At 37.2% G+C, this 24,288-nt stretch overlaps 2 protein-coding genes across 4 annotated transcripts; one reads left to right on the top strand and one right to left on the bottom strand.

Moving 5' to 3' along the window:
• Positions 1–209: 209 nt before the first annotated feature.
• LOC129806198 (uncharacterized) lies at positions 210–4,546 on the top strand. Its single transcript, XM_055854606.1, has 2 exons — positions 210–937; positions 3,588–4,546. The coding sequence occupies exons 1-2, from the start codon at positions 367–369 to the stop codon at positions 4,493–4,495; spliced, it is 1,479 nt and encodes a 492-aa protein (XP_055710581.1). The 5' UTR covers positions 210–366; the 3' UTR covers positions 4,496–4,546.
• LOC129806197 (myosin-10) lies at positions 4,512–23,906 on the bottom strand. 3 transcript variants are annotated; one of them, XM_055854605.1, is made up of 9 exons: positions 23,122–23,906; positions 16,225–16,483; positions 14,561–16,152; positions 14,410–14,500; positions 10,739–11,490; positions 10,513–10,672; positions 8,087–10,440; positions 4,679–4,873; positions 4,512–4,609 (listed from the first exon to the last, which is right to left on the bottom strand). In XM_055854605.1, exons 2-9 carry the CDS (start codon positions 16,463–16,465, stop codon positions 4,550–4,552), a joined length of 5,445 nt encoding a protein of 1,814 aa, XP_055710580.1. In that variant the 5' UTR covers positions 16,466–16,483; positions 23,122–23,906; the 3' UTR covers positions 4,512–4,549. The 3 variants fall into 3 exon arrangements, with proteins under 3 accessions (XP_055710580.1, XP_055710579.1, XP_055710578.1); XM_055854604.1 differs by having other exon boundaries at positions 16,225–16,471; XM_055854603.1 differs by lacking the exon at positions 23,122–23,906 and having other exon boundaries at positions 16,225–16,663.
• Between the last annotated feature and the right edge of the window lie 382 nt (positions 23,907–24,288).

The following is a 24,288-nucleotide window of genomic DNA, read 5'->3' as shown; positions in this document are numbered from 1 at the left end:
TAAGCTCTGCGCACTTTCAAAGTGAACAAGTGAAAAAACACTAGCCAAACACAAGAAAATATTTATATTAAATATATAAATAATTTATATATTTAATATTACATAATTTTTCCACAAAATTTATCATAAAACTATCGCAGACATTCCAGAATGTTTCACAAAATTTGAATTCCTAACAACTACCAACCAAAACTGAGCAGTGCTACCAACATTGCTGAAACAAATTTTGTTTTCTGTTCGTTTTTGCGTCAGTAATTCAAAAACTTTAGTAACGGTGGCGTGTTCTTGTCCTCTTCTGTCCATTGCCCCCAAAAAGTGCCAATAATTGTCCTAAAAACCAGTCTGAAGAGTGATTTTTGTGAAGAAATGTACCGGAACAGCAGCACAGAGAGTGAAGAAGAAGCAGGGTTTACAGTTGGAGAGCCGACTCTTGCGGAAATAAAAGAGTACTTCAGCAGTCAGTACTGCACAGCTGAATCCAGCAGCTCAGATTCAAGTGGGGAGCTCTCTGAGAGTTTTGTGGAGCTGCTGAATAAACGTGAACAAGAACTGAACATGGAAAAGCAGTGCAAGTACCCATTTAAGAGAGTGCCAAGGACATCGGAAGTGCCTCTGTCGCAGGATCAAGATGAGGCTGGTCCGAAGTGTTTGTGGATGACAGGCATAGATGATAGCTTCCTGGCTGCTGAGAAGCTCTGTGAGCAGACCCTAGAGTACAATCGCTACATGTCCAAGGATATGCCAAAAAGTGACTTCCCGGACATCACTGTGGTGGACGATGAGACAATTCTCAATGATGTGGAGCCCCCGTCAATGCTCTGTGAACAAACAATGATCAGGGGGACTCCTGGGAAGATCACCATGGGAAACCGTCCTTCAACAATCCTCGAGGAAGCCACAATCGCCTCCACAGATGAATGCAGCTTCTACACAGCAGGTACCCAAGAAACATTTTTTTCATTTTTCTTCTAAATTTTTCTATAAAATTTTGCCTTCACCCTCCAGAGAAGTAAAAAAATATCTCTAATTTTCTTACAATTTTTTATCACACTTGCACATAAAAAATTTAATGTGATTCACATTAATTGTCGCTTGTGAGCGTCTATATATGTTATTTGTGTCTTTGAGTCACTTAATATTTGGGGTTTTTCTATTTATTGATTAAGAAGTAGACTTGGCCTGCAAAAATAACTTTAAATTTACCTAAAGCATAAATATTTTTCACATTAAAAAATTAAAGAGAAAATCGCATTAATTTTTCGCATTAATGCTATAAATCAATATATTAAATTTTGCGGGCCAAGTCTACATTTTTGTTAACAAATAGATCAAATTTTAAATATAAAATGATTCAAACACACAAATTACACATTTGGACTCTAAGCCAGCGACAATTAATGTGAATCATATTAAAATTTTAATGTGCAAGTGTGGTAACACAGTTAAAAGATCATTTTAATCCCATTTTATTTAATTATCGAATTTTATTTGACGTAAAAATCATAAAGTATCCGATTAATATGCCAAAGTAGTTTTGTTTTTGTAATTTTCCCAAGGATCATCTTAAATTTGATTGCAACACGCATCTTTTGAGGTTATGTCATCTAAAAAAATTGCTTATGAAGTCCTTAGCTTTTGTTAACGCGTTAAAATATCATAAAAATTTGGATATAGATGGGCCTGAGGCTTGATCCTTGTTATGTGGAAAGTGAGGTTATGAAAATCTGGTTGTGTTGGGTCTAACCTAGAATATTTCCGTTTAAGATAAGAATTCTAAAACACCTCAAATTTTATTGTTTTCTTCCTATTTGGATATTTTGACGTCAAGTAAAACTGATCATTTTTACTTTTATAACAATTTGAAAACATCTTTTTACATTGAAATTTGCATTAACTGAGAGGTTTTATTTTTTCAAACTTATATCTTTGTATAATTTTCAAGAGGAAATCAGTCTAAAACGTTCAGATTTACAAGGAGGTGTTTGATGTTGCAAACCTGCTTTAAGGCATACCTCTGCCTAGGAGATGCTGCATGGTGCTCTTTAGGGGGTGAATGCCGTGCTTTGGATGAATTTAAATTTATCTCTATAATACCTGTGAGCAACTCATACTCGCAATGAAGTAAATCGGGTATTTGTGCTTTCACAGTTTAAATTTGAGCTTGGTTTTATCATCCGCGCTCGAGTAAGCGAGAACAGTGCCGCAAATGTCCCTTTACTCTGAAGCTCGAATTCTCTCCTCTGTGCACTTTTACAGCCGCACGAGATTTCATGAAGTATTTCATGTGAAATAGTGAAGTAAAGTGTTGTTGAGTTTAACGCTTGGCAATTGTTTTTCCTCCCTGCGGATAGTGCGGATATGACAACATCACATGGTAAAGAAAACTCTTTGGCGATAGAATGAAAATTATATCCGAGTTTCAGTTCAGTACAGTTATCTTCTTTCGAATTCTTGTAACTCTATCGCAGTTACTATCCTTCGTCTTCTTGTACTTCATCAGCAGATACCATCTTTCGTCTTGCAACTCTTCCGCAATTACCGTCTTCTGTTTTGCAATTCTTTATCAGTTATCGTCTTTCGTCTTCTTGTAACTACTCCGCAGTTACCGTCTTCCGTCTTCTTGCGATTTTCGTCCTCACTAAGATTACTTCTTATGTGTCTGCACCTCCAACGTCCTTTCATCTAATTGGTTTTTTCACATCTTCTGCTTCGTCTCACGTATTTTCATTAATTTTTCATCGTTTTGCTCCACTCATTTTTTTATCGACTTCCTCAATATTCTACGTCTTTTCATTTTTCCCAACAATATTCTACCTCTATCCCAGTTGAGATTAGGTAAGTTGAGATGAGTCCCATGTAAGATTAGGGAAAAGGGGAGATTTTAAAGGAAAACTCCTTCTTTTAAATAGAACAACGGCTTTAATTCATAAAATGTAATTCATGAGTGAAAAAGTACGTCTTCTCAACCGAATGGTATCATGTTTGGGCTCGTTGGAAAGGTCTTGGAATTCCTGACAATCCTGAACAAATTCCAATCAAATAATAACTAATTTTTATCCTCGATTCAATTACATTACTTCTAAACCATTTTGGGCAATCCTTTGAGTGATTTATGAATCGGTTTAAAGGGGTTCATCTAAATAGAAAGCTGAAAATGAGCTGTTTTTGGTGATTTTTATTGGAGGACTACAAATCTACAACCAATTTTAAAGTGCTTTAATATTTTTTTTCGCCTCGTTGCAGCATTCCCTAACCACTTTTGCCCTTGTAATTAAGTGGACCTTCTTAAAGAGCCAGTTTTTTCAAGAATATTCAATATTCAAAGAATATTGAAAGAATAAAAAAAATTAAGTAAGAAATCTCTTAACAGCTTAATACGACAATAGTTGATTGAAGCGACGACATCTATTACGTCCTTAAATTTCCCTTACCAGCTTCAAAACTCCATTTTTAATTCTTTTTAAAAATTTTGATTTTATAGATTTTTTTGCTTCTTGGGTAGGCTTTGAAAATTTTATTAACGAATAAATTCAAGGAGAAAAAAATGCTTTTCTTTGCGGTTTTTAATTGGATTTTGTGGTGTTTAGAAATTGCTAGGACGATCACAAGAGCCTCCAGTGATGAGTCCACAACGTCCACGAGGGATCAATCTGGAGATGTGATCGAATTGTCTGATGAGAGTGATGAATCGGATGCAATTTCCCAAGTTGCTTCTTCCGTTTCTTCGGCAGCTCAGAACTCAACAGAAGACTCGACCCAGGAATCAGCCCAGGAGTCAACACTGAACATCTCGAGGGAATTCAATGATACCTTGGAGAAGGTTGAGTATATGCTGAAGAAGGGCGAGAAATTGCTCAAGTCTCAGCCGAATCCGAGTGGAATGGTTACTCCTCCTGCATCGAGCAGTTCTCAAGGATCTGGGTCATCTTCCGGAGCTGTGCTGAAGAAGACGAACACAAGTGGCTTCAAACAGCCGAGAATCCCATCAAAGATACCACAGATTCGAGGGAAGAAGTATGATTACGTGAAAAGCCCAATTTCAGCATATATCCACAAAACCCCAACCGTTCCACTTTTCACGGTGTCTAAGCCATTTGAGGAGAAGATTCGTGGAGCCAGTTCTCCCAGAACGGATCTGCAGGAAGAGTTGAAGGAGAATTTGAGGTCAGCGGGAAATTCAACGCCTCCAAAGCCACGAATCTTTCCCAAGAAGGCTTGTATCTCGGCTCCCTATGCCCTGATCCGGGATGAAAGAGAGAGCCCAAACATTCCAGGAGGACCCAAGATGCATGCTCTCCTCGGGGACAAGGTCAATCCGGAAAAGGCTCCGATTGTGGTGCGAACCATGGGAAAATACAAAACAATGCGTCTGCCCCCGGAAGTTGTAGAGCAAGAAAGGAGAAAGATGTCCCTGACAGAGGACAGTATGGCAGAGCTGTCAATTGCATCCGGAGATGTCTCAATTCACGTGGTTAAGGATGCAATCAAATTTTAAGAAAAAAAAACATGAAAACGTTTATAACTTTATTAAATTGATTTATCAGAAGGCTCATTTGTTTTTCCTCTGGGAGCTGGGTGTCGTTAGAGGGGTTGGTGGTTTAACTGTCACCTGGAAAACAGGTAAAGAAAAATACCTTTGGAAAATTATTCATTGGGACTTCCGCATTATTTTTCTGACCTTTTTAACAGTTTCTGGATTATCGGTTTGAGGGTCAATTGTTGTAACGGCAACGGGATGATTGGGATCATCGAGGGACTTTTCCAAGCTGCTTCCGCGGGATCTCCTGAACATTCCCGAAAGGCGCCCCTTGAGGTCCTTCTTGCTGCGATCCCGATCACCAGGTAAGCTCAAATCAGAATCAGATCCTTGTTGCTAGAAATGCAAAAACAAAAAGTTTTTATTTTGACCAAATACGTAAAATTCGAAAAGTTTTAGGTTATGTCAAACCTAACCTCAAAGTGCTATTTACAAAACCTTATTCACAATCTTTAGGATTTTTGATCAATAATTTTGGCATTTAAAAAGGCGAGACAATCCGATTTTGAAAAGATCGGTTTCTGTTTCTACAGTTTAACCAAAATACGTTGATTTGAAAAGTTTTAGGTTATGTCAAACCTAACCTCAAAGTGATATTCTATTTACAAAACCTTATTCACAATCTAGGAATTTTGATCATATAATTAATTTATTATTCATGAAAGAAAATTATTTTGTCAAAAATATCTTTAAATTTTTGTATGTAATGAATCCTAACCTCACAAACAGATCCTTCTATTAAAATGTTTTCTCACCAAAGAATCTTATACAATAAGACAAAAAAATTGCAGATTTTTCAATTACTTAGTGTCCCTGATTCTCTTAGTTAAAAAGAAAATAACTCCGAAAATTGTGGTTATGTTTAATCTAACCTAAAATATTTTTACTGCATGCTCAATTCTATAAAAAAAATTAAATTATATTTTATAAATTAATTTTGACATTTTTAAAAGGCAAAACTGATTTTGAAAAGATCGGTTTCTACAGTTTAACCAAATATGTTGATTTGAAAAGTTTTAGGTTGTGTCAAACCCAACCTCAAAGTGATATGCTATTTACAAAACCTTATTAGCAATCTTTAGGAATTTTGATCACATAATTTATTATTCATGAAAGAAAATTAATTTGTCAAATATATCTTTAAATTGTTCTATGTAATGAATCCTAACCTCAAACAAATCCTTCTACATTAAATTGCTTTTTTCTATAAAATCTTATACAATAGGAAAAATTGCAGATTTTTGAATTACTTTAGTGTCCCTGATTCTCTTAGTTAAAAAGAAAATAACTCCGAAAATTGTGGTTATGTTTAATCTAACCCAAAATATTTTCGCTACATGTTCAATCCCTAAAAAATAATTTAAATTATATTTTATAAATTAATTTTGACATTTAAAAGGCAAAACAATCCGACTTTGAAAAGATCGGTTTCGACAATTTAACCAAATACGTTCATTTGAAAAGTTTTAGGTTATGTCAAACCTAACCTCAAAGCGATATGCCATTTGCAGAACCTAATTCACAATTTATGAATTTTAATCACATTATTACTTTATTATTCATGAAAGAAAATTAATTTAGCAAGACTATCTTTAAATTTCTGTATGTAATACATCTTAACCTCACAAACAAATTCTTCTACATTAATTTTTCTATAAAATCTTATACAATAAGAAAAATTGCAGATTTTTGAATTTCTTAGTGCACCTGATTCTCTTAGTTAAAAAGAAAATAACTCCGAAAATTGTGTTTATGTTTAATATAACCTAAAATATTTTCGCTAAAATGTTCAAACACTCCGATTTTGAAAAGATCGGTTTCTACAGTTTAATCGAATACGTTGATTTGAAAAGTTTTAGGTTACGTTTAAACTAAATTCAAAGTATACTAAGCCATTTGCAGAACCTAATCTACTATGTTAAGAAATTTTAATCACTAATTATTTAATGAGGTTGTTCACGATAGAAAACACTGTACGACACGTTGTGGGTGTTTTTGACGAGAGTGCAAAAACTTGTTAGAGGGTCATTTAAGGATCTCAAATCTGAAATCCGTTTGTCCGGGCCACGTCTAGGTTTTTTCAGATATGTTTTAGTTTTTGCTCTTTTCTAAAATTCAAAAATTTATATCTCCGGTCGTATTTATCCGGTGGTAGTCATATAAAGCTAAAACGACGCGTAATTTCATCCTCTATAACTCTTATAAACATATTAAGAACATACGATGAAAATAAAGTGTATTTTTTAAAGATTTTTTGAAAAAGTGTACCCAAAATTGTGCATTTTTTGTGTTGCAAAATGTACAATTTTGGGTGCACTTTTTGAAAAAATCTTTAAAAAATACACTTTAGTTTTATCGTAGGTTCTTGATATGTTTACAAGAGTTATAGAGGATGAAATTACGCGTCGCTTTAGCTTTACATGAGACCTTGCATGAGACATTTGCATGAGACCTTTCTCAAGGCTCGTAGTGAGTCGAGAACGAGTTGAAATGCACATGTCAATTGATTGAGATCAGTGGTAAAAGACAATCAGAGCCACTGCCCCCATAGCTCAGTTGGTAGAGCAACCGCCTAGATTGCGAAAGGGCCCCAGTTCAAGTCTGGGTGGAGACGAGACAGGAATTTTTCCCTGTCTCTATTTGGATTAAATTGTGGGTTGGGAATCACTTGTTCTGATTGTCGCTCTCTGTGCACAATCACAAAATCTCTTGGGCATACGTACCAAGCGAACAGAAGTCTGTTCAACCATTTTAGTAAAACTCTTACAGCACCTAAGAAAGCACGGTATATTTTTTACGAAAGCTTCACAAAATGCTTACTAAAGGAGATCTCAGAGTTGTGAATTTCTCATGTGAGTAACTCACGAATCTCAACATTCATGCCCAGATCTGAATATTAAGAATCGGGCAAGTTGAGCCATTAATATTTTTATCATTCTTGTTCAACATACAAGTTTTTTATCTATGAAAAACCACACCAGAAGGGATCAGTTTAGAATTTAAGGTTATGTTAAATATAACCTCAACAAGAGAAATGCTTTATCGCCAAATCTCATAGATTTTCTACGACAAGATCCAATATTTATCAGTATATCCAACCTATAAAGAAGAAGTTGATAGTTTTTGGTAGAACGGATAGAACGATTTGTCAATTTTCTGGAGGTTAGAATTTATTAGATTTCTTAGGTATCTTAATAAGAAACACATGATCCCTATATTTGGTTTTAGATCTTCAAAATATTGATAAGTTGATTTAGGTAGTGTTGGAAATGGCGCCACAATTTTGGCGCTTGGTGGCGCTAGTGAAAAAAAGACTATGAACATGAACTATGTTTTCGGATGAAGTGCGATGTATTCGGATATTGTGACAGAAGGGAAAAAACGTGGAAGAATAAATGGTGAAAAGTGAGAAAATTCTGAATTATATTCGACAGGTAGGCTCTTTCTGCTTTAGTCATTTTTACTAGAAAAAAAATGCTCAGATTTCGAGGTTAAGTCAAACACACCTCACAATAAGGGTTTTTTAGGTTATATATTCAATTAACTTACCGAAGCATCACTCTCGACACTCTTTGTCTTGGTCAAGCTCCTTAGTTTCCCCATGATGCCTCGCTTCTTCTTCCTGGGTCCTCTGGGTAAGTCACTCTGAGTGGATCCGGCTGAAAGGCGAGAGTCCAAGCTGGAATCCCTCACCATTCCGCCCAATTCTGAATCAATGGACTGCAGAGATGACATGCTATCGTCATCCTGCTTCCAGATCATTTGTTGCTCGTGTTGCATTGATTGATCGAGGGACAGACTCTTGCGGTAGAGACTGCCATTTTGGGCTGAAGATCTCGAGAGTCTTGAGTGTCTACTTGAGGATTCATCATGTTCTGTAGATGCTGCTCTTCTCATTCCTCCGCGTCGAATACGATCTCTCTCCCGGTCATCCTCACAGAGTCTCTGGTATCTTCTCAGTTCTTCCGAAGCTTCGGCCAAACGCGCCAGAACTGAGGAGATCTGGATTGGTGAGGGCCCAGGGGATGGACTTCGGCTTTTGCTGCGTCTGGGAAGTGGCGTTGGCGCCAAATGGGTGGAATTTGCTGGTGGATGGGAATTTGAGCTGACAATCTGGAGATCTGGAGCAATCTTAACCAATTCATCCACTGTCTGAAGCAGGGCTCCAACTTTCTTCTCACCATCTTGCTCCATTCTCCTCTTTGAGGTATTCTCGCGTTCTCTCTCATACCGATCCCTTTCCCGCCGGAGTTTCTCATTGGCTGTTCGGAGTTTTGCATGAGCATCCCTCAGTTCCAGCAGATCACACTGCAATTCGGAGATTTTCTTCCTTCCATCCTCCATCTCATCCTCTGTGTTTCGCTTCAGCTGATCCAGCTTCCGGCGCATCTCCAGGCGCTCCTTGTCTCGTTCTCGTTCCACTTCGAACAGCGTCTGACGGAGATCTCTGGCCAGAGTTGAGGTCTCGGACAGGAGTCTCTGAAGTTCCTCACGTTCCTTCTGCCATGACAATTCCAGTCGAGTTTTTGTGCCTGGAATCTTTGTCCGTCCACTTGCCAGGACTTTTTCCTCTTCGTACTCATTGAGCTGGGATTGCATCTCTGAGATCTTAATCTCGGAATTGGTTTTCTCAGAGATGAGTTCGGTCTTGAGTTTACTACACTCCAACCGAGATTCGCTGAGTTCATCCTCCAGGCAACCAACTTGTTGCTCCAGAGCCACGATTTTGGATTTGTCATCCTCGTCTCCGCTACTGTGGACACTAGCCCTGCTCTGACGTCCACTAGAGTGCTTAAGATCGTGAATGGTCTTTTGAGCACCCTCCAGGAGCTGTTTGAAAGTATCTCGATCCCTTTTGAAGCGTTCGCATTGGTTGTGCATTGAAGAGAGTTCAGATTGGAGATTTGTCACCTGCTGCTCGTAGCGGAGCCTCGTGGATGCCACTTCTGACTTCATGGCAGTTTCTGTTGTGTCGACTTTCAGGCGGAGTTTCTTGATTTCCTGCTCTAGCAGGACATTCTGGTCTGTTAGGGATCTCTCGACTTTGTGCACACGCTCAAAGTCATCCAGTTTCTTCCTGGCTTCGTCATTTTCCCTCTTCAGTTGCATCACCTGGTCAGCATTCATCTCATTCTCCTTCTTCAGCTTCTCAAAGAGCCTCTCTGTCTCCTCGAGGCTGGACTTGAGGCGATTCCTCTCCAGTTCAATGGCACTCATCTTGACATTTCTGCTCTCGAGATCGGCAATCTTCTCCTTGGCCTCTGACAATCTCTTTGTCAGTGTCTCAGTCTCTGATTTATTTCTGGAATCTCTGTCTTTTGCCTCGGAGAGTTTCTTCTTCAAACTAGCCACTTCGTTCTGGGCCTTCTCCTTCTCACTTGTCAACTGGGCTTTGATCAGAACATGCTCTTCCTCCAGAAGTTCATACTTCCCCGTCAGATCCTTGTATTTCTCTCCATCCTTCGTCACTGTCGCCTCTAACTCTGAAATCTTCTCCTTCAGCTGAGTTACGAGTTTCGATGGAGCTTCCGAACTGGAGGATTTTGTTTTGAGACTAGAAATCTCCTTTTCCAGATTCGCCTTGACTTTCTCGGTATTCTTCCGGGCTGCCTGGAGATCTGAATCCAAATCTGCCACTTTGGTTTCCCAACGATTTTTCTCACGCTTCTCCTTCTCCAGTTCTTCCTGCAATTTCTTGGCCTCATCCTTCCCCAGTGATATCTGATTCTCCAGGAGTTTATTTGAAGCCTGTAGTTGCTTCATTTGACCCTCCTGCTTGGAGTACTTGTCTTCCAGATCTGCCACTTTATCCAGTAGATTCTTAGTCTCCTTCTCTGCGGTCTTAACTTTAGCTTCTAGATCCCCATTCTTGGCGGAAGTTGTTGCCTTTGTCTTCAAAGTTTCTGGACAAGAAATAAAAAACAGAAAAATTATCTACAAAACTTCAAGGATTTAAAAGAAATCCCTGAACTTACTGATCTCTGAATTCGCTGTCTTCAGTTTATCCTGTGACTCCTTCAATTGACCGGATAGTTTGGTATTTTCCGTCTCCAATTTGTCCAGTGTTTCAGCTCCGCATTTTGCAGCAATCACCCGATACTGGATGACTTCCTTTTCCAGATCTTCAATCATTGTCTGGATTGCAAAGAAAACCAAAATTGAATTTCAGTGTAAAGATTTTATTTATAAATTTTAAATCACCTTTAACTGGAATTTTGTTAGGGTTTCTGAGTATTTCTTGGCAACTCTGGTTGGAAGATTGTCAGCAGTTGTTTCCAGTACTTCTTTCAACTTCTTGCTGAGCTCATCGCGTTCCTGTTCCAGTTTCTTGAGTTCCTCTCCATTCCCTGTGGAATTTACTGCATTCAGTGATGGTGCAGAGTCCTTTCGAGCTCCTCTGGCCACCTGAAGTTGGAGCTTCTTGTTCTCAGCCAAGATCTTGTCATTCTCTTGCTCAACAGTCTGCAGTTTTGTCCTCAGGACAGCAGCTTCTGACTCCACAGTTTGCAGCTGTCTCTTGAGATTGACACTCTGGTCACCAGAGAGGGATTCCCTGCTGGATTTTGTGTCTTGGAGTTGTTGGACTTCTTTGGTTTTCTCCTGGAGTTTCTTCTTCGTTGTGGTCAATTCCTCCTCCAGACTCTTGATCTTCTTCTCATTGGCTGCATTTATTCCAGCTGGAGTCTTGGACAAAATTGTTGGGAGCTTTGGTTTTTCCGTCACCTCATTTTTCTGGGCTTTTGTAGCAGTCTGAAGACGATCTTCCAGTTCCTTGATCTGCTTGTCTTTCTTGTCATTGCCCGTTTCTAGTTCTTCCACCTTTCTCCTCAACACAGAAGCCTCCTGCTCATTGAGTTCCAACAGAACACGAAGTTCTGCAGGATCTTCTTCGTCGGAAATGCCTTCGTCCTTTTCAACTGAACGAATTCTCGAGGATGCTCCGAGTTTTGTTCCTAGGCAGATTTATTAAGTTTAAATAATTTTAAGGATTTTTATTTTACCAAGGGGTAACTGATTTCGGGGAACTCGAGCTAATCTTGACAGGGAACCCATGGGAAACTCAGGGAATCCATATATTTCGTCAAGAAGCCTACGGGAATCCTGGGAAATTCATAGATCTTTCAAAGAACCCGAGGAACCCATACATTTTGTCAGAGAGCCCCCGGGAATCCTGGGAAACCTTTGTCTTTTCTTGAAAAAAAAAGAAAAGACAAAAGCATAACGCATCAAGCAAGCCTGGACTTGAAATAACCCTCAATCAAGTGCCTGGCAAGTTGGCCTTTTTATATGGAGCTATTTGAAGCCAATTCCTAAATTGATCTCGGACTCAGCTCACAGTGCTCCAAGGAAAAAAATTATTTAAACAAAAATTTAGTATATTTATCCCTCCATACGGAAAGGTATCTTATAATACGGAAAAACTTCTCACTTTTTAAATATTTAGCATAATGATCACGAGTGCAGAAAAATTCCCATACGAATTTGTATGTGAAAGTAAGAAATTGGCTTCAACTTTAAGGGCCACTCGCCGAGGACTAGCCCTCAATGTTTCTCACAGAAATGCGAGCATCACGAGGAAGTGAATTATAAAGTGATATTCCTCTGACAAAGAGTGTGTGATAAAATGTGTCTTGCATCGCTCTAGGGACTAGGTATCCTCGAACCCTGACCGAACCCTCCCTCGTCAAAAGAGAAGCCAGGTACACCGGACTTCCAGTCGTTATCAGGCGATGCAGAAAGGTAAAGGTACGCATCTGAAGGAAGGATGGTAAGTCACAACCGACAAAAACGTCCTTGTACGGAGAAATGTGGTCACGTAAGCCTAAGGCACAGATGTATCTCACACAGTTATTAAAGATCACCGTTAAGCGGCGAATGGTTTCACCATCCGCAGAAAAAAAGAGTTCAGCTCCATAAGAAATTATGGGCAAAAGTATCGCTCGTGAGAGAAGCAGGCGAGTCTCATAGGGTGTAATGTCCCGGTAGCGTCAAAGGGTATAAAGAGAATAATTGATTTTACTACAAATGGAAGTAACATGATCTGACCATGATAGGGTTCTGTTGAAGATGACTCCAAGGTTTTTAACCTGATCCGTAAATGGAATGATTTCTCCGTGGAGAAAAAGAAGGCTTACAAGGAAGATAGCAGATCTTTTAGAGATAACAAGGGCCTGTGATTTTTTAGGACTTAAGAGAAGTCCATTACTGGACGACCAGTGCTCAATTTTAGATAAATTCGCATTCATGAGATCGAAAGCTGACGAAGGATTTGAAGGATCACCCTCCACATATATTTGCAAATCATCCGCATACAAGTGATACGAACAACCCTGCAATACAGATGGAAGGTCATTGATAAATAGTGAAAACATTAGTGGACCAAGTATCGAACCTTGGCCTATCCCTTTTGATAATGAATTTGAATTTATTTATTTGTTTTAAATCAAACATACTTAGGGTCCGTCGGTCCGTCCCTCTTACAATGTCTGATTAGATAGAAAAAAATAGAATACAAGAAAAAAAAAGAAAATGAGAACAAGATAAAGTGAGAAAAATTTAAATAGAGAAGAGAAAAAAAAAGAAACAAAGAAACTCTACCTCGACTGAAAGGTACCAGAAATGCCGGCCTGCGACGTTCTAGCGCGAGGTGGAAGGGAGTTGTAGATTACAACCCCCTGACAAAAAGAGTACGCGAAAGCTGGCTCGAGTGAGCTCTCGGAACCAGGAGTCCCCGCTGCCTGGCCGAAGCCCCCAAAGCCAGGAGCGATGCTAAGCATCCTGGCCTCCGAGAAGTAGTCAAACGGAATAGGAATAAAACAGCTCTGAAACGGAGGAGGGAAGGCAGATCACAGCCAACCAGAATGTTTCGATACCGTGAAATGTGATCACGAGCACGTAGAGCACACACATACCGGACACAGTTGTGGAACGTCACAGAAAGCCTCCTGATTGTTTCACAGTCGGCATCGAAGAAAAGCTCTGCTCCATATATGATTATGGGCAGTAGTAGTAGTGCTCTCACGAACATAAAACGAGTATTCTGTGGTTTTACCTTACGAAAGCGCCGCAGTGTCCTTAGTGTACAGTAGACTCTTTGGTTGATGTGAGAGATGTGGTCACACCAAGAGAGGGAAGAGTTGACAATCAACCGCAATTTGCGAGCACGCTCAACAATGGGGCAGGTGAGGATACCTGATCTGCATGTTTGACAAATTGAGAACGTTGATGATTAAAATATGATCGAATAAGTGAGATGGAGAATGACGAAAAATTGAAGAAGTCTTGAAGTTTAAGACAAATCAGATCATGTGGTAATGGTAAGTTATCCAATGCCTTGGTAAAGTCTAACAGTACTAGAACTACAAACCGGTTGCGATCAACAACCCCCGCCACATCATGATTCACCTTAAGGAGGGCGCTTCTGAAATCAGAAGCAGAAGTAGGATTTGAGGTTCTCGATATCGGAATAACTAGGGCAATTTTCCAGGAATCAGGGAAAGTGGAGGTGGTAATGATGTGATTAAAGACATTAGTGAGCACTGGCAAAAGTACCGGAAGAATAACTTTAATGAAATGAAGAGAAACGTCATCATTTTTGAATAATTTTACATCCCCTATAATTTTTAATAATTTCTTAATGGCTTTCTCATTGTTTATAAACAAGATTAAATCAGCAGTAACCCTATGTACGTACAAAAAATATGCTAACGGAGAGGCCTTTTCGTGAGTTCGAGCATTTAGCAAAGCTGGGACGCTTTGCCATCTCTTTTTTCTAGGAATCCGCGGAAAACCCAGGGATCGCATCCTTCGGGGAACCGGAAACTCTAGCCACTTTTATTGCTTATGAATCACCCCTTGGAATTTATTTTTACCTCGAGCTTTGGATGCCATCTTCTTCAGTTGCATCATTAGAGATTCATTTTCATCCTCAATCCGGGAAGCTTTTTTCCTGAAGCTCTCAGCCTGAAAGGGATAAAATGTGTGAATGAGAATGTTCAGTGATCAATTTTGGCAAAGTGTTACCTCCTCTTCTGCAAATTTCAGCTGCTCCCTGAGATCAGCTTCTCTCTCCATGGAATCCTGAAGATCCCTCTGCAATTGATTGGGATCTTCCTGGGAGCCACCTCTTGTGAGTGATTCCCTGGTGATTTTCCCATCGGCTGATGTGGATTTTCCTATTTTTCCCAAACTGGGAGTCTTTTTCTTCGTATCTGCTTCACTCTGAAGCCGTTTGGCTACATCTTTGGCTAGTTTGAGCTCCTCTTCCAACTGCCGTATCTTCATTGGAAGATCTCCAGTCAGCTGAAGAGCCTGTTTTTCCTGTTCGAGCTGCTCAATCTTCCTCTCAGACTTCTTCAGCTTGAACGACAAAATGCGGCAGTTTTTGGTGGTTTGTTCCAGTTCCTTCTTCACCGTTGAATACTCATCGGCCTGCTCCTCGCGGAAATTATCCTGCATCTCATCAATTTCCTGCTCCATATTCTTCAATTCCTTCTTGATGTCTTCATTCTCATCCATTAGGGATTCACAGAGTGCTTCTGCCTGTTTCAGCTTGATCTTAAGTTCGTGCTCGATGCTCTTCGACGGTCGAGCATCGAGATCTGCTTCCAGCTCCTTGACTTTCAGCGAAAGGCTGCGTTTGTCATCTCGCAGATCCTCCACCTGTTGCTTCAGCTCATTGACTTTCTGCTGAAGCTTCAGGGCTTCAGATGCGGCTGTTCGATTGGGAACTGTGTCAATTGAGGCAAGTCTTCGTAGCAGGATGTCACTCTTATCCCTCTCAGCACGTTCACAGCGAGTCTTTGTGGTTTCCAGCTCCTTCTTTAAATTATCAATTTGCTCCAGGAGATTCCGATCTCCCTTCTCAGACACTCCCACGAGAGTTGTGTCTGTTGTATCTGTGGATGTTGAGAAGGTATCCTCCTGCTTCGGTGGAGTAGTATTGTTCTTGACATGGATGAGGAATTGGATGTCTTGTTGGGTTATTTTAGGATCTGGCTTTGCAGGTTCAATCTTTTCGGGCTTAGGAGGAGTTTTGACGGGAGTTTTTGCCACTGGGGGCTTCTTAGCCGATGCTTCAGCATTGGCTGTGTTTTCTGTATTTCTAACTCTTACGCGTCTCTCAGGTGGAGCTTCCTCCACAGGTTCTATACTTCTCTGTCGGACACGCCTTTCAGGAACTGGTTCCTTGGGCTTTTCCGGAGGTTTTTTGGGTTGTTCGATGTCTTTTTTAGCAGGAAGAGCCGGTGAAGGTGATTTTTCCTTCTCCTCCATCTTCCTGGGCAATGATCTCTCGCGACTGGATTCCCTGCTGTTCTGACGCTGCTTGAGAGCCTGCATCTTGCGATAGCGCTCAGCAAGGGAATCACTCTTCTGTATGACGAGATCATCTGGAATATCTGAGGCAGTTTTTGTGGCTGAGGGCGGAAGTGGAGGTCGTTTAATGGTTACTGTCTCATCAGTTGTATCCTCGACAATTTCTGTGGTATGGCGTCTCCTGGGCAGATGCACCACGACATCGACTTTCGCTTCATTCCCTAGCACCTCATCATCTGCCAAATCTGGAGTGGAAGTCCACGAAGCAGGTCTTCTTCGAATTGTTGGGTGATTTGAAACTAAAAATGCGTTTAGGATGTTTAAATCTGATTTTATTGCCATCTGGTCCAAATCAATCTTCCTACACTCACCAGATTCTGGACTTGGGATCGTAGATAGATTCTGACTCGATGTCCAGATTCGAGCTGGTGGCTTTGAGCTGGAATCCGAGAGATTTGGTGAGGATGCAATAATATCCTCGGGATTCCTCTTGCCCCCATGCTCCTTGTAGTCCCGGAAACATCTTTTACACCGTGTTGGCCATCGGACTTGAGGATGAAATCCTAGTGGACAGAGTTGGTCACCCTTGGAAATGGGGTAGAGATGATGCATTGTGTCCTGGAAAGAGATCTTCGTGCCCGTTTTCATGTTTTTCTTTTTTCGTTTCGCGCCTCTTGGCGCCAAATGCAACACAGATTTTTCTTACATTCTCTCACATGCGATCTATTCTCTCTCTGCAAGATCAGCTTCGGAATTGCCAATTTACAATTCACAAAAAGTATTTTTAGAGACATACAATTACTATCACGTTGATCCATAAGTTCTTGCGCATTTTTATTCGGTTTTTTTTTATTAAATTACAATATTTTTATTTTTGCCGCCCTTTTTGGAAACGTGGAGGAAGTCGTAGGGGAAAGTGCTCTCCCTTCGAACGTTTATGCCTTCGAATAACGTGAATTTCTTTTGGTTTCGTAAGAGATTTACACTAAATTATCACGGAATTATCAACAATATTGATGATGAGGCAACTAATATTTAATAGAAATGTGTAAGTCTCTAAGGAAAACTAAAAGAAAATTCACATTATTCGAAGGCATGAACGTTCGAAGGGACAGTACTTTCTCCTACATCTTTCAATTGGGGCACCTTTAAAATTGGGTTTTTTCTAATATTGAGGCTTGTCATAATATAATTTAGCTTCACAATTGGTTTGTCGAGTTGAATTATATCATTATAAAATACATTAACATTTAAAAATCGGGAAAAATCATATTTCAAAGGTACCCCAATTTAAGGGGTTACATGGGTCTCTTAGGTCAAAAAATCATTTATTTTGTTTTATAGTATAACATTTTAAAAATATTTTCTGAAAATTTCAAATCAATCGGAGTAAAACTCTCGGAACTAGAGCAATTTTATGCTTTCCGCCCACGCGCGCATATTGTTGTAATATTTTGAACTCGTTTTTCTCAAAACACCGATTTACAATGCGGTATTCAAGATTACTCAGAAGCTACTAAACCGATCTTTCTGAAATTTTGCATAATTCTTTTGAGAAGTATTATCTACTGGTTGAACGAATGATTTCCACTTCCTTTAATCAGAACCATTTTTACACTACAAAATGTGTTGAAAAATAGGGTAAAATTGATACTTTTTTACAAAAACTTTTGCCAAAAATCCAAATTTTGTTTTTTTCAAAAATCCTTCATTCATCCAGGGGTTCAACTAATCCTCTAACAGAGTATATTTGGTTTTTTTTATTTAAAATGAACCTACTGGGAGAAATCCTGCCTACCGCAAGGTCTGTTTTTTGAGGAATGGTTCCGAAAATTAGCTACCAACGGTCGAATTTTCAAAATTTTTCAATTTTTTTCTTTAATTTTATTCTAAAGTAACTCTTTCATAACCCAAAAGTTGGAATTTCTAGAATATTTTCGACACAATAAATTATTATCAGAAAAAAGGCCTATTTTTGACCTGAGAGACCCATGTAACCCCTTAAAGATGCCCCACTACCCCCAGGTTAGGTGTGATTCTAACATATTTTTGTTGTATTAATATTTTTAAAATTCTACTATCATTCTTTTAAAAATGTTACATGTTTTATAGCAGTGTCTTTGTTTAAAAAAAAAAATGGCAAAAGTAAAGATAAAGTTTTACTAGCCATTTTCCTATTTAAAATGCAAAAGTTTTTTTTAATTTTGTGGTTATATTCGACATAACCTGTCCCCAAAACTAATTTTATGTTAGATATATTTTTAGGAACCTAGTTAACTGCTTTATTGCAAGTCTTTAAGAAAAACATGATAATTCATTTCAGTAGACAATTGAGCAGTTATAAGAACCTAATCTAATTGATTATATACATTCCATTTTCTTATGGTAAAATATGAAAATTTTCACGGTTTTCACTTTTCAAAATTACTTGTTCCCATTTTTTAAGGTTAGTCGCATCTCGTCACATCCCATTTTAAAGTGATTTTTTTGGCGAAATAAGCAAATTAAATTCTTTTACAGCACAGCTATTAAAAATAATAATAAAAAAGATCTTTAGAGCAGAGGTGTGCAAGAACTAAGAACCGCTTGCGAAATCGAACAAACGTCAAATAAAACTTGTACGTCAATGGTCAAAACAAAACGCTACCTGTACAAACTTATTTTGACGTTTATTCGGTTTTAAACACCAGTGCTTTAGAGATAAAACGTAAAAGCATTATCAAGATTGTCTGCAATTCTGATTTGGCAAATGAGGTTATGCTGAACATAACCTCTATTTGAAAATTCATTCATTTATTTATTTTTGAAAACAAGAAAGATAATCGAAGTTTCATGAAAACTAAAACCCTTGCAATTTCTCTCTATCTTAGAGATGAAATAAATCTTAAATGTTTCAAAGTTCTCTTTTTTAATTGAAAAGATGGCAAATTATAACCTTAAAATGTTTTAATTCAATATCGAAATTACAGAAGTGCAGTACTTGCTACTTGAAATACAGTAGACTATCGCTAATTCGGCTCTTTTAAGATCGGGTTTTTTTAATTCTGGCGGCAGTTAAATTCAAAAAAAAGTTTGTTGATAATTTTCAAGTTTGATTATGCTTATCGAATGAAGTAAATAAGGGAAGTGTACCACGGATCGGAATGTCAAGAGACGTGCTCCATATTTAGTTGACAATATGAGTTCCAAAACACTATTTGGTATTTTTTTACATGCCAATTGATATATTAGTGATCCATTTAACTATTTTCGTGTATTAACACTTTTGCTAATTACGAAAATTAATAATATATAGGTGTAATTGTAAGGATGCAATGTGTTCCGCGGATCGGAATGGACAGAAGAACAAATAATTCGGTCCGAAATGTCCGAATTTGAGAGAGTCTACTGTACTTGAAAATTCGATTGTGAATTGAATTTTTGGGTATAAAGTATCGCGTCGAGTACAGTTTACTCGACGCGATTCTCTACTCTCAATATTCAATTCACATTTGAAGGGGCCCGAGTTGCATGCAATTCGAAGTCGCCTGTAAAGAATCTCAGCTACCGTAAGCTTATTTGGGCTTATCACTGGTTATTTACGATTTTTTTGATGCAATTTTTGTTAATTTAATGAATTGTTAATAACTTGTTAATGTGAACCTAAAAAAGCTATTTTCTGTTATATATATTTTTTTTTTATTGTCACAAAACCGTTTTTCGACTTAAGCTTTCTTGAGATGCCCTCTTGTTTACTAATAATTTAAATTTTATTACTATTAAATTTACTTTATCTTTCGTACTATATCATCGTAAAACAGTCTTAATATGGATTAAAAGTTATTAGGTTATATTTATCTAAAAACCATGCTTCAATTCCGAAGGTTATGTCCAACATAACCTCACTGTTAAAAAATATTCATTTTCAGAAATAAAAGTTATGGCGCCACTTTTCCAAGAAATTTGCTCCATTTACAACTTTGACTAATAAATTTAATACGGAATGATGCATTTAGTTGAAAGAGTTAATGATTATTATACCAAATAAAAGCGCCAAAAATTATGAACTGAATAATAATGTTAATGATGCCACTTGAATTGCTCAAGAATCAAGTTTTATTCTTTTAATTTGGACAATTTTCCGTGAAGGAAAATTCCCAAAAATATTCCGAAGGATTTCCGTATGAAAATTTATGGATTTTTTTTTTTGAAAAAATGTAAGAATAAAAAGGTGATTGTGTTTGTATGAATTTCAAGGGAAGCAAATAAATATTGCGCCAGAGAGGATATGGCTAAATGATTGGATGTCTGGTATGGGAGAAAAACGTGAAAAGGCGTTCCGCGTGACGCAGTAAGAACACTGCTGAGAGAAAATTATTTTTGGATTCGTCTTTTTCTGCAAAAGTATGCGAAAAAAGAAAGAGAAAAGTCAGACTAACATTATTAAATCATCAAAAGAGAATTTCTTGACGACCTACTCTATTGAAGTGAATCTTGTGAATGTTCGCCTTTTTTTTTCCTAAAAACAATCTTCACACACGCATCTTCTTCCTCATTCACACGCATGATCATCTTCATCTTCATTTGCTAAATTATTGTACTAAATTTTAGGTGAGATTCCTAATATTCTCATCTATTCAAATTCTAACAGTATATCACAGATTGGACTCAAACTTTGTTAAAAGGTTTCACGGTAGGGTAAATTACGCTAATTCAAAACCTTCTCCAAATGGAAATTTTTCTCTACTCCAAATGGAAACATAATTGTTTTCACGATAAATACAGCATTAAATTATTATATTTATATATTTTCTATACCAGAGTTTCATCATTTAGTTAATTTTGCTCTAAATAAAGTGAAAATCCATTCATATTCAACAATTTTAATTTGTTAATTTCTCAGAAAAATTAAAAGTGTACGTTTTCACCATTGAATTTTTCATCGATCGACCATGTTTTCCAATGAAAAACACAACGAGGTGACTGTTGTTTATTCGTTTTGTTTAAGATTTAATGTCACATTTCTGACTAATTTTTGTTAAATTAAGTGCTAATCTTTATTTTTAACGGTACGTGAAGTTTTCAAATGAAATAATAACCTATTTCGTGAACAAAAAGGGTTTTTTTCTGAAGTGTCTGCAAATGTTTCAATAAGAAACCCCGGAGATATGATTTTTTTTGAGAGATTTTCTTCCTTGGAGAGTCAAGGAGCAAATTTATGTAATTCTCTTCAGAAAAAAATGAACTTAATCCTTTAAGGACGATTGGAACACCGATGTCCCATAAAGAAAATATTTTTTCCTGACTACCTAAAGTTATTTTTTCCTTATGTAAATGCAAAGTAAAAGGTTGAAGAAATCTAGAATATTTTTTTCAAGTCTCCACCTATTTGCTATATAGTAACTAACTAATGACTAATTTTCAAATTCTCATAATGAAAATTAATTTTAATAATTTATTATACTTCCAATTTTTTTTTAACAAAATCGTTTTGGGAAAAGAAACTACAATACTCAAACATAATATTTTTCATTAGAGTGAAAATTATCATTCACTGGTATTGTCAGAAAAATTACTTAAATTTTTGGGCTATTTTTGTCCCTATTGTTCATAGAGCCAAAAAAAATACACCAAATCAGACTTTGTAGGATTTTATAAGGATATATGTAAGACCTTTTACTGATCTTGCTTATCGGTTTCATTTTTATTGCTGATTTTCGGTCCGCAAAAACTGTCTCGTCGTTAAAGGGTTAATGTGTTGAATCTTCTGTCAAAGTTAAAGTGTCTGGAAATGGTTTTGAATTAGGACATTTACCCTAAAAAAAGTCTTTGAAATACTACAACTTTCTAGAACATTTGAAGTACGTGACAACGTTAGAAGTGTTTTTGTCACATAAACCAATTTCTGTAATACATAACCTCAAATATCTCAGATCCCATTTTTTATCCAGTTCTTTTTTGTGTAAAAAAAACAGCAATAATAATTAAATATGGTTTAAATGAAAGGTTTTCACAAAATTTAGTAATTCTCCGAAATATTTCTAGTTTGTCAAATTACACTAGTGGCGCCCTAACCTCAATAATCAATTTTAATTAGGAATAACCTCAAATTATGGAAAAGTTTTCGGGTTTCGCACACACTCTGGCTTCGAACACTTCATAATTTACATATTCCTTTTAAGAATTTAACTTTTTTTTTAGGAAATGTGTGACTTACGATTACAGTAGACTCTCTCTAATTCGGCTCTTTTAAGATCGGGTTACTTTTTAACCCTTTAGGGACGATTGGACCACCGGTGTCCCATAAAGAAAATAATTTTTCTTGACTACTTAAAGTTATTTTTTTCTTATGTCTGCACATAATCGTAAAGTTGAAGGTTCAAGTAATGTAGAATATTTTTTGCAAGTCTCTAGCTATTTGCTATGTAGTAAATAATTAAGCTAAAAAATGGCGAATTTTTAAATTCTCAAATATTTTTTATACTTCCAATTTTTTTAAAGCAAAACCCTTTTGGCAATAAAAACTAAAATACTCATACGTAATATTTTTTTTTAAAGTGAAAAATATTATTCATTGGTATTTTCAGAAAATTACTTAAATTTTTGGGCTATTTTGGTCCCTATCGTTCATAGAAGCACAAAATACACCGAATCAGACTCTGTTGGACTTTCCAAGGTTAGATGTAAGACTTATCATTGATTATGTTTCTCAGTTTAATTTTTATTAAAGATTTTCAGTCCGAAAAGTGTCTCGTCGTTAAAGAGTTAATTCGGGCGGTAGTTAAATTTGAAAAAAGTTTGTTGACATTTTTCAAGTTTCATTATGATTATCAAATGAACCTAATATGCTCAAATTTATCATGGTTTATCTGAGTTTTGATGTAATTTTGCGTTATTAAGGAATTTTCATGAAATTTCCAATATATATATATAAGTAAACTCAATATTTATGTATGCAGATCAATAAAAATCGTTATATTTCAAAAAGTTTATCGCCGTTTTTCTCTCAAATTCGGGTGACATTTCGGTTCCAAATGCCCGAATTTGAGAGAATCTATACTGTAATTATTAAAAGATATGTCAAATTCATTAAAGGAATATGGAAAAATATGAAGTGTTCGAAGCCAGAATGTGTGCGAAGCCAGAATGTGTGCGAAGCTTTAAAGGCTCTCCCTATATTCCGGAAATTCAGTTCCAAACCGAATTTGAGGGCATTCTGAATTGGTTCATATTAAGAATCTCACCTACAATAAGCAAATCTAGGTTGACTAGATGACTTTTCTTTTTACCTTTTGACTGCCTCGTCTCTCTAACTAGTCATCAAACCATTTCACTAGGAGAGGAGTGTAAATGTACACGTCTCAAGGGAATTGGGACAACGTTGGGATGAAATATGTGACCAGAGCTCGATGACTTGTGCGTATTCCTGATCACCTCTGTCCTTGATGATCTTCCAATATCCAATAGCTCCTTTTTTTCTCACAAATACATCCACTCTTTTTCTTCTTCTTTTCTTTCTTCGCAATTTAAAGAACTATGGCGATTGCGTAAGATTGAGATTCACTTTTTTATATCCACACGACATAGAAAAACATACAACTGATATGGACACTACATTTATTTAAAAATAGCTACATATTTTCACTGGTTTCTCACTTTTCTCTTCAGTAGAATTGTGTGAAAAAAGTGATCATTGAATTTTTTTTCGCCCAGAATCTTGATCCATTGTATTGAGCGAAAATTCTAAAATTTTCTTCCTGCACAAAATAATCTCCTGCACTTTTCAATTCACGTTTAGAAATTTACCTAAATTACGTTTTTTTGCCTGCTATTAAGTTGAATTAGAATTCACACAGAGTGATCTTAATTGGGACGCACCGAGTATAAAAGATCTCCCCGGGATTTTGCGCGCTTTCGAGCACCGTCGCGGTGGAATTGAGACGATCAACTGATGAGAATTAAATCTGTGAGCTCAGGCTAGCTGGCTCACTTGAAGATTCGCCAAATTGGATTTTTAACCGAATATCTTGGGCAGAGGTTCACAGTTCTTGCAATTTACTTTGTTAAAAATGTAGTAAAAATTTGCAAATTTTTGTTTTTAACTTTTAGGCTTTATTAATTTTTTGAGAAGACAAAGAAAATAATTTTCACTTAAAATTCACAAAATAATATATAAAATTCAGAAGAGAAAAATAGAGTGAAAAGTAATGGGCTCCACTAGGTAGGAGAAGGCCTTCAGGCATCGTACACAGTCTGGCTTCGAACACTTCATAATTTTGCTATATTCCTTTAACAAATCTGACGTATTTTTTCAGGAAATGTGTGACTTAAAGACTGACTATTAAAATGTATCGCCATTAGGTCAGATTCATTGAAGGAATACGGGGAAATTATCAAGTGTTTGAAGCCAGAGTATGTGCGACGCCTGAAAACCTTCCCCTATACTGTAAAAAATT

The sequence above is a fragment of the Phlebotomus papatasi genome, chromosome 3, assembly GCF_024763615.1.
Source record: "Phlebotomus papatasi isolate M1 chromosome 3, Ppap_2.1, whole genome shotgun sequence".
NCBI classification, from domain to species: Eukaryota; Metazoa; Arthropoda; class Insecta; order Diptera; family Psychodidae; genus Phlebotomus; species Phlebotomus papatasi.
This window is presented reverse-complemented; position numbering and strand designations above follow the sequence as displayed.

Excerpts from the sequence above, each read along its gene's own strand:
- LOC129806198 (XM_055854606.1), top strand. The coding sequence starts at position 367 with ATGTACCGGAACAGCAGCACAGAGAGTGAAGAAGAAGCAGGGTTTACA. Across the intron at positions 938-3,587 it reads ATGCAGCTTCTACACAGCAG|AAATTGCTAGGACGATCACA; the intron begins GTACCCAAGAAA and ends TGTGGTGTTTAG.
- LOC129806197 (XM_055854603.1), bottom strand. The coding sequence starts at position 16,501 with ATGAAAACGGGCACGAAGATCTCTTTCCAGGACACAATGCATCATCTC. Across the intron at positions 11,491-14,409 it reads GATGGCATCCAAAGCTCGAG|GAACAAAACTCGGAGCATCC; the intron begins GTAAAAATAAAT and ends AAATCTGCCTAG. Across the intron at positions 4,874-8,086 it reads GTGTCGAGAGTGATGCTTCG|CAACAAGGATCTGATTCTGA; the intron begins GTAAGTTAATTG and ends TTGCATTTCTAG.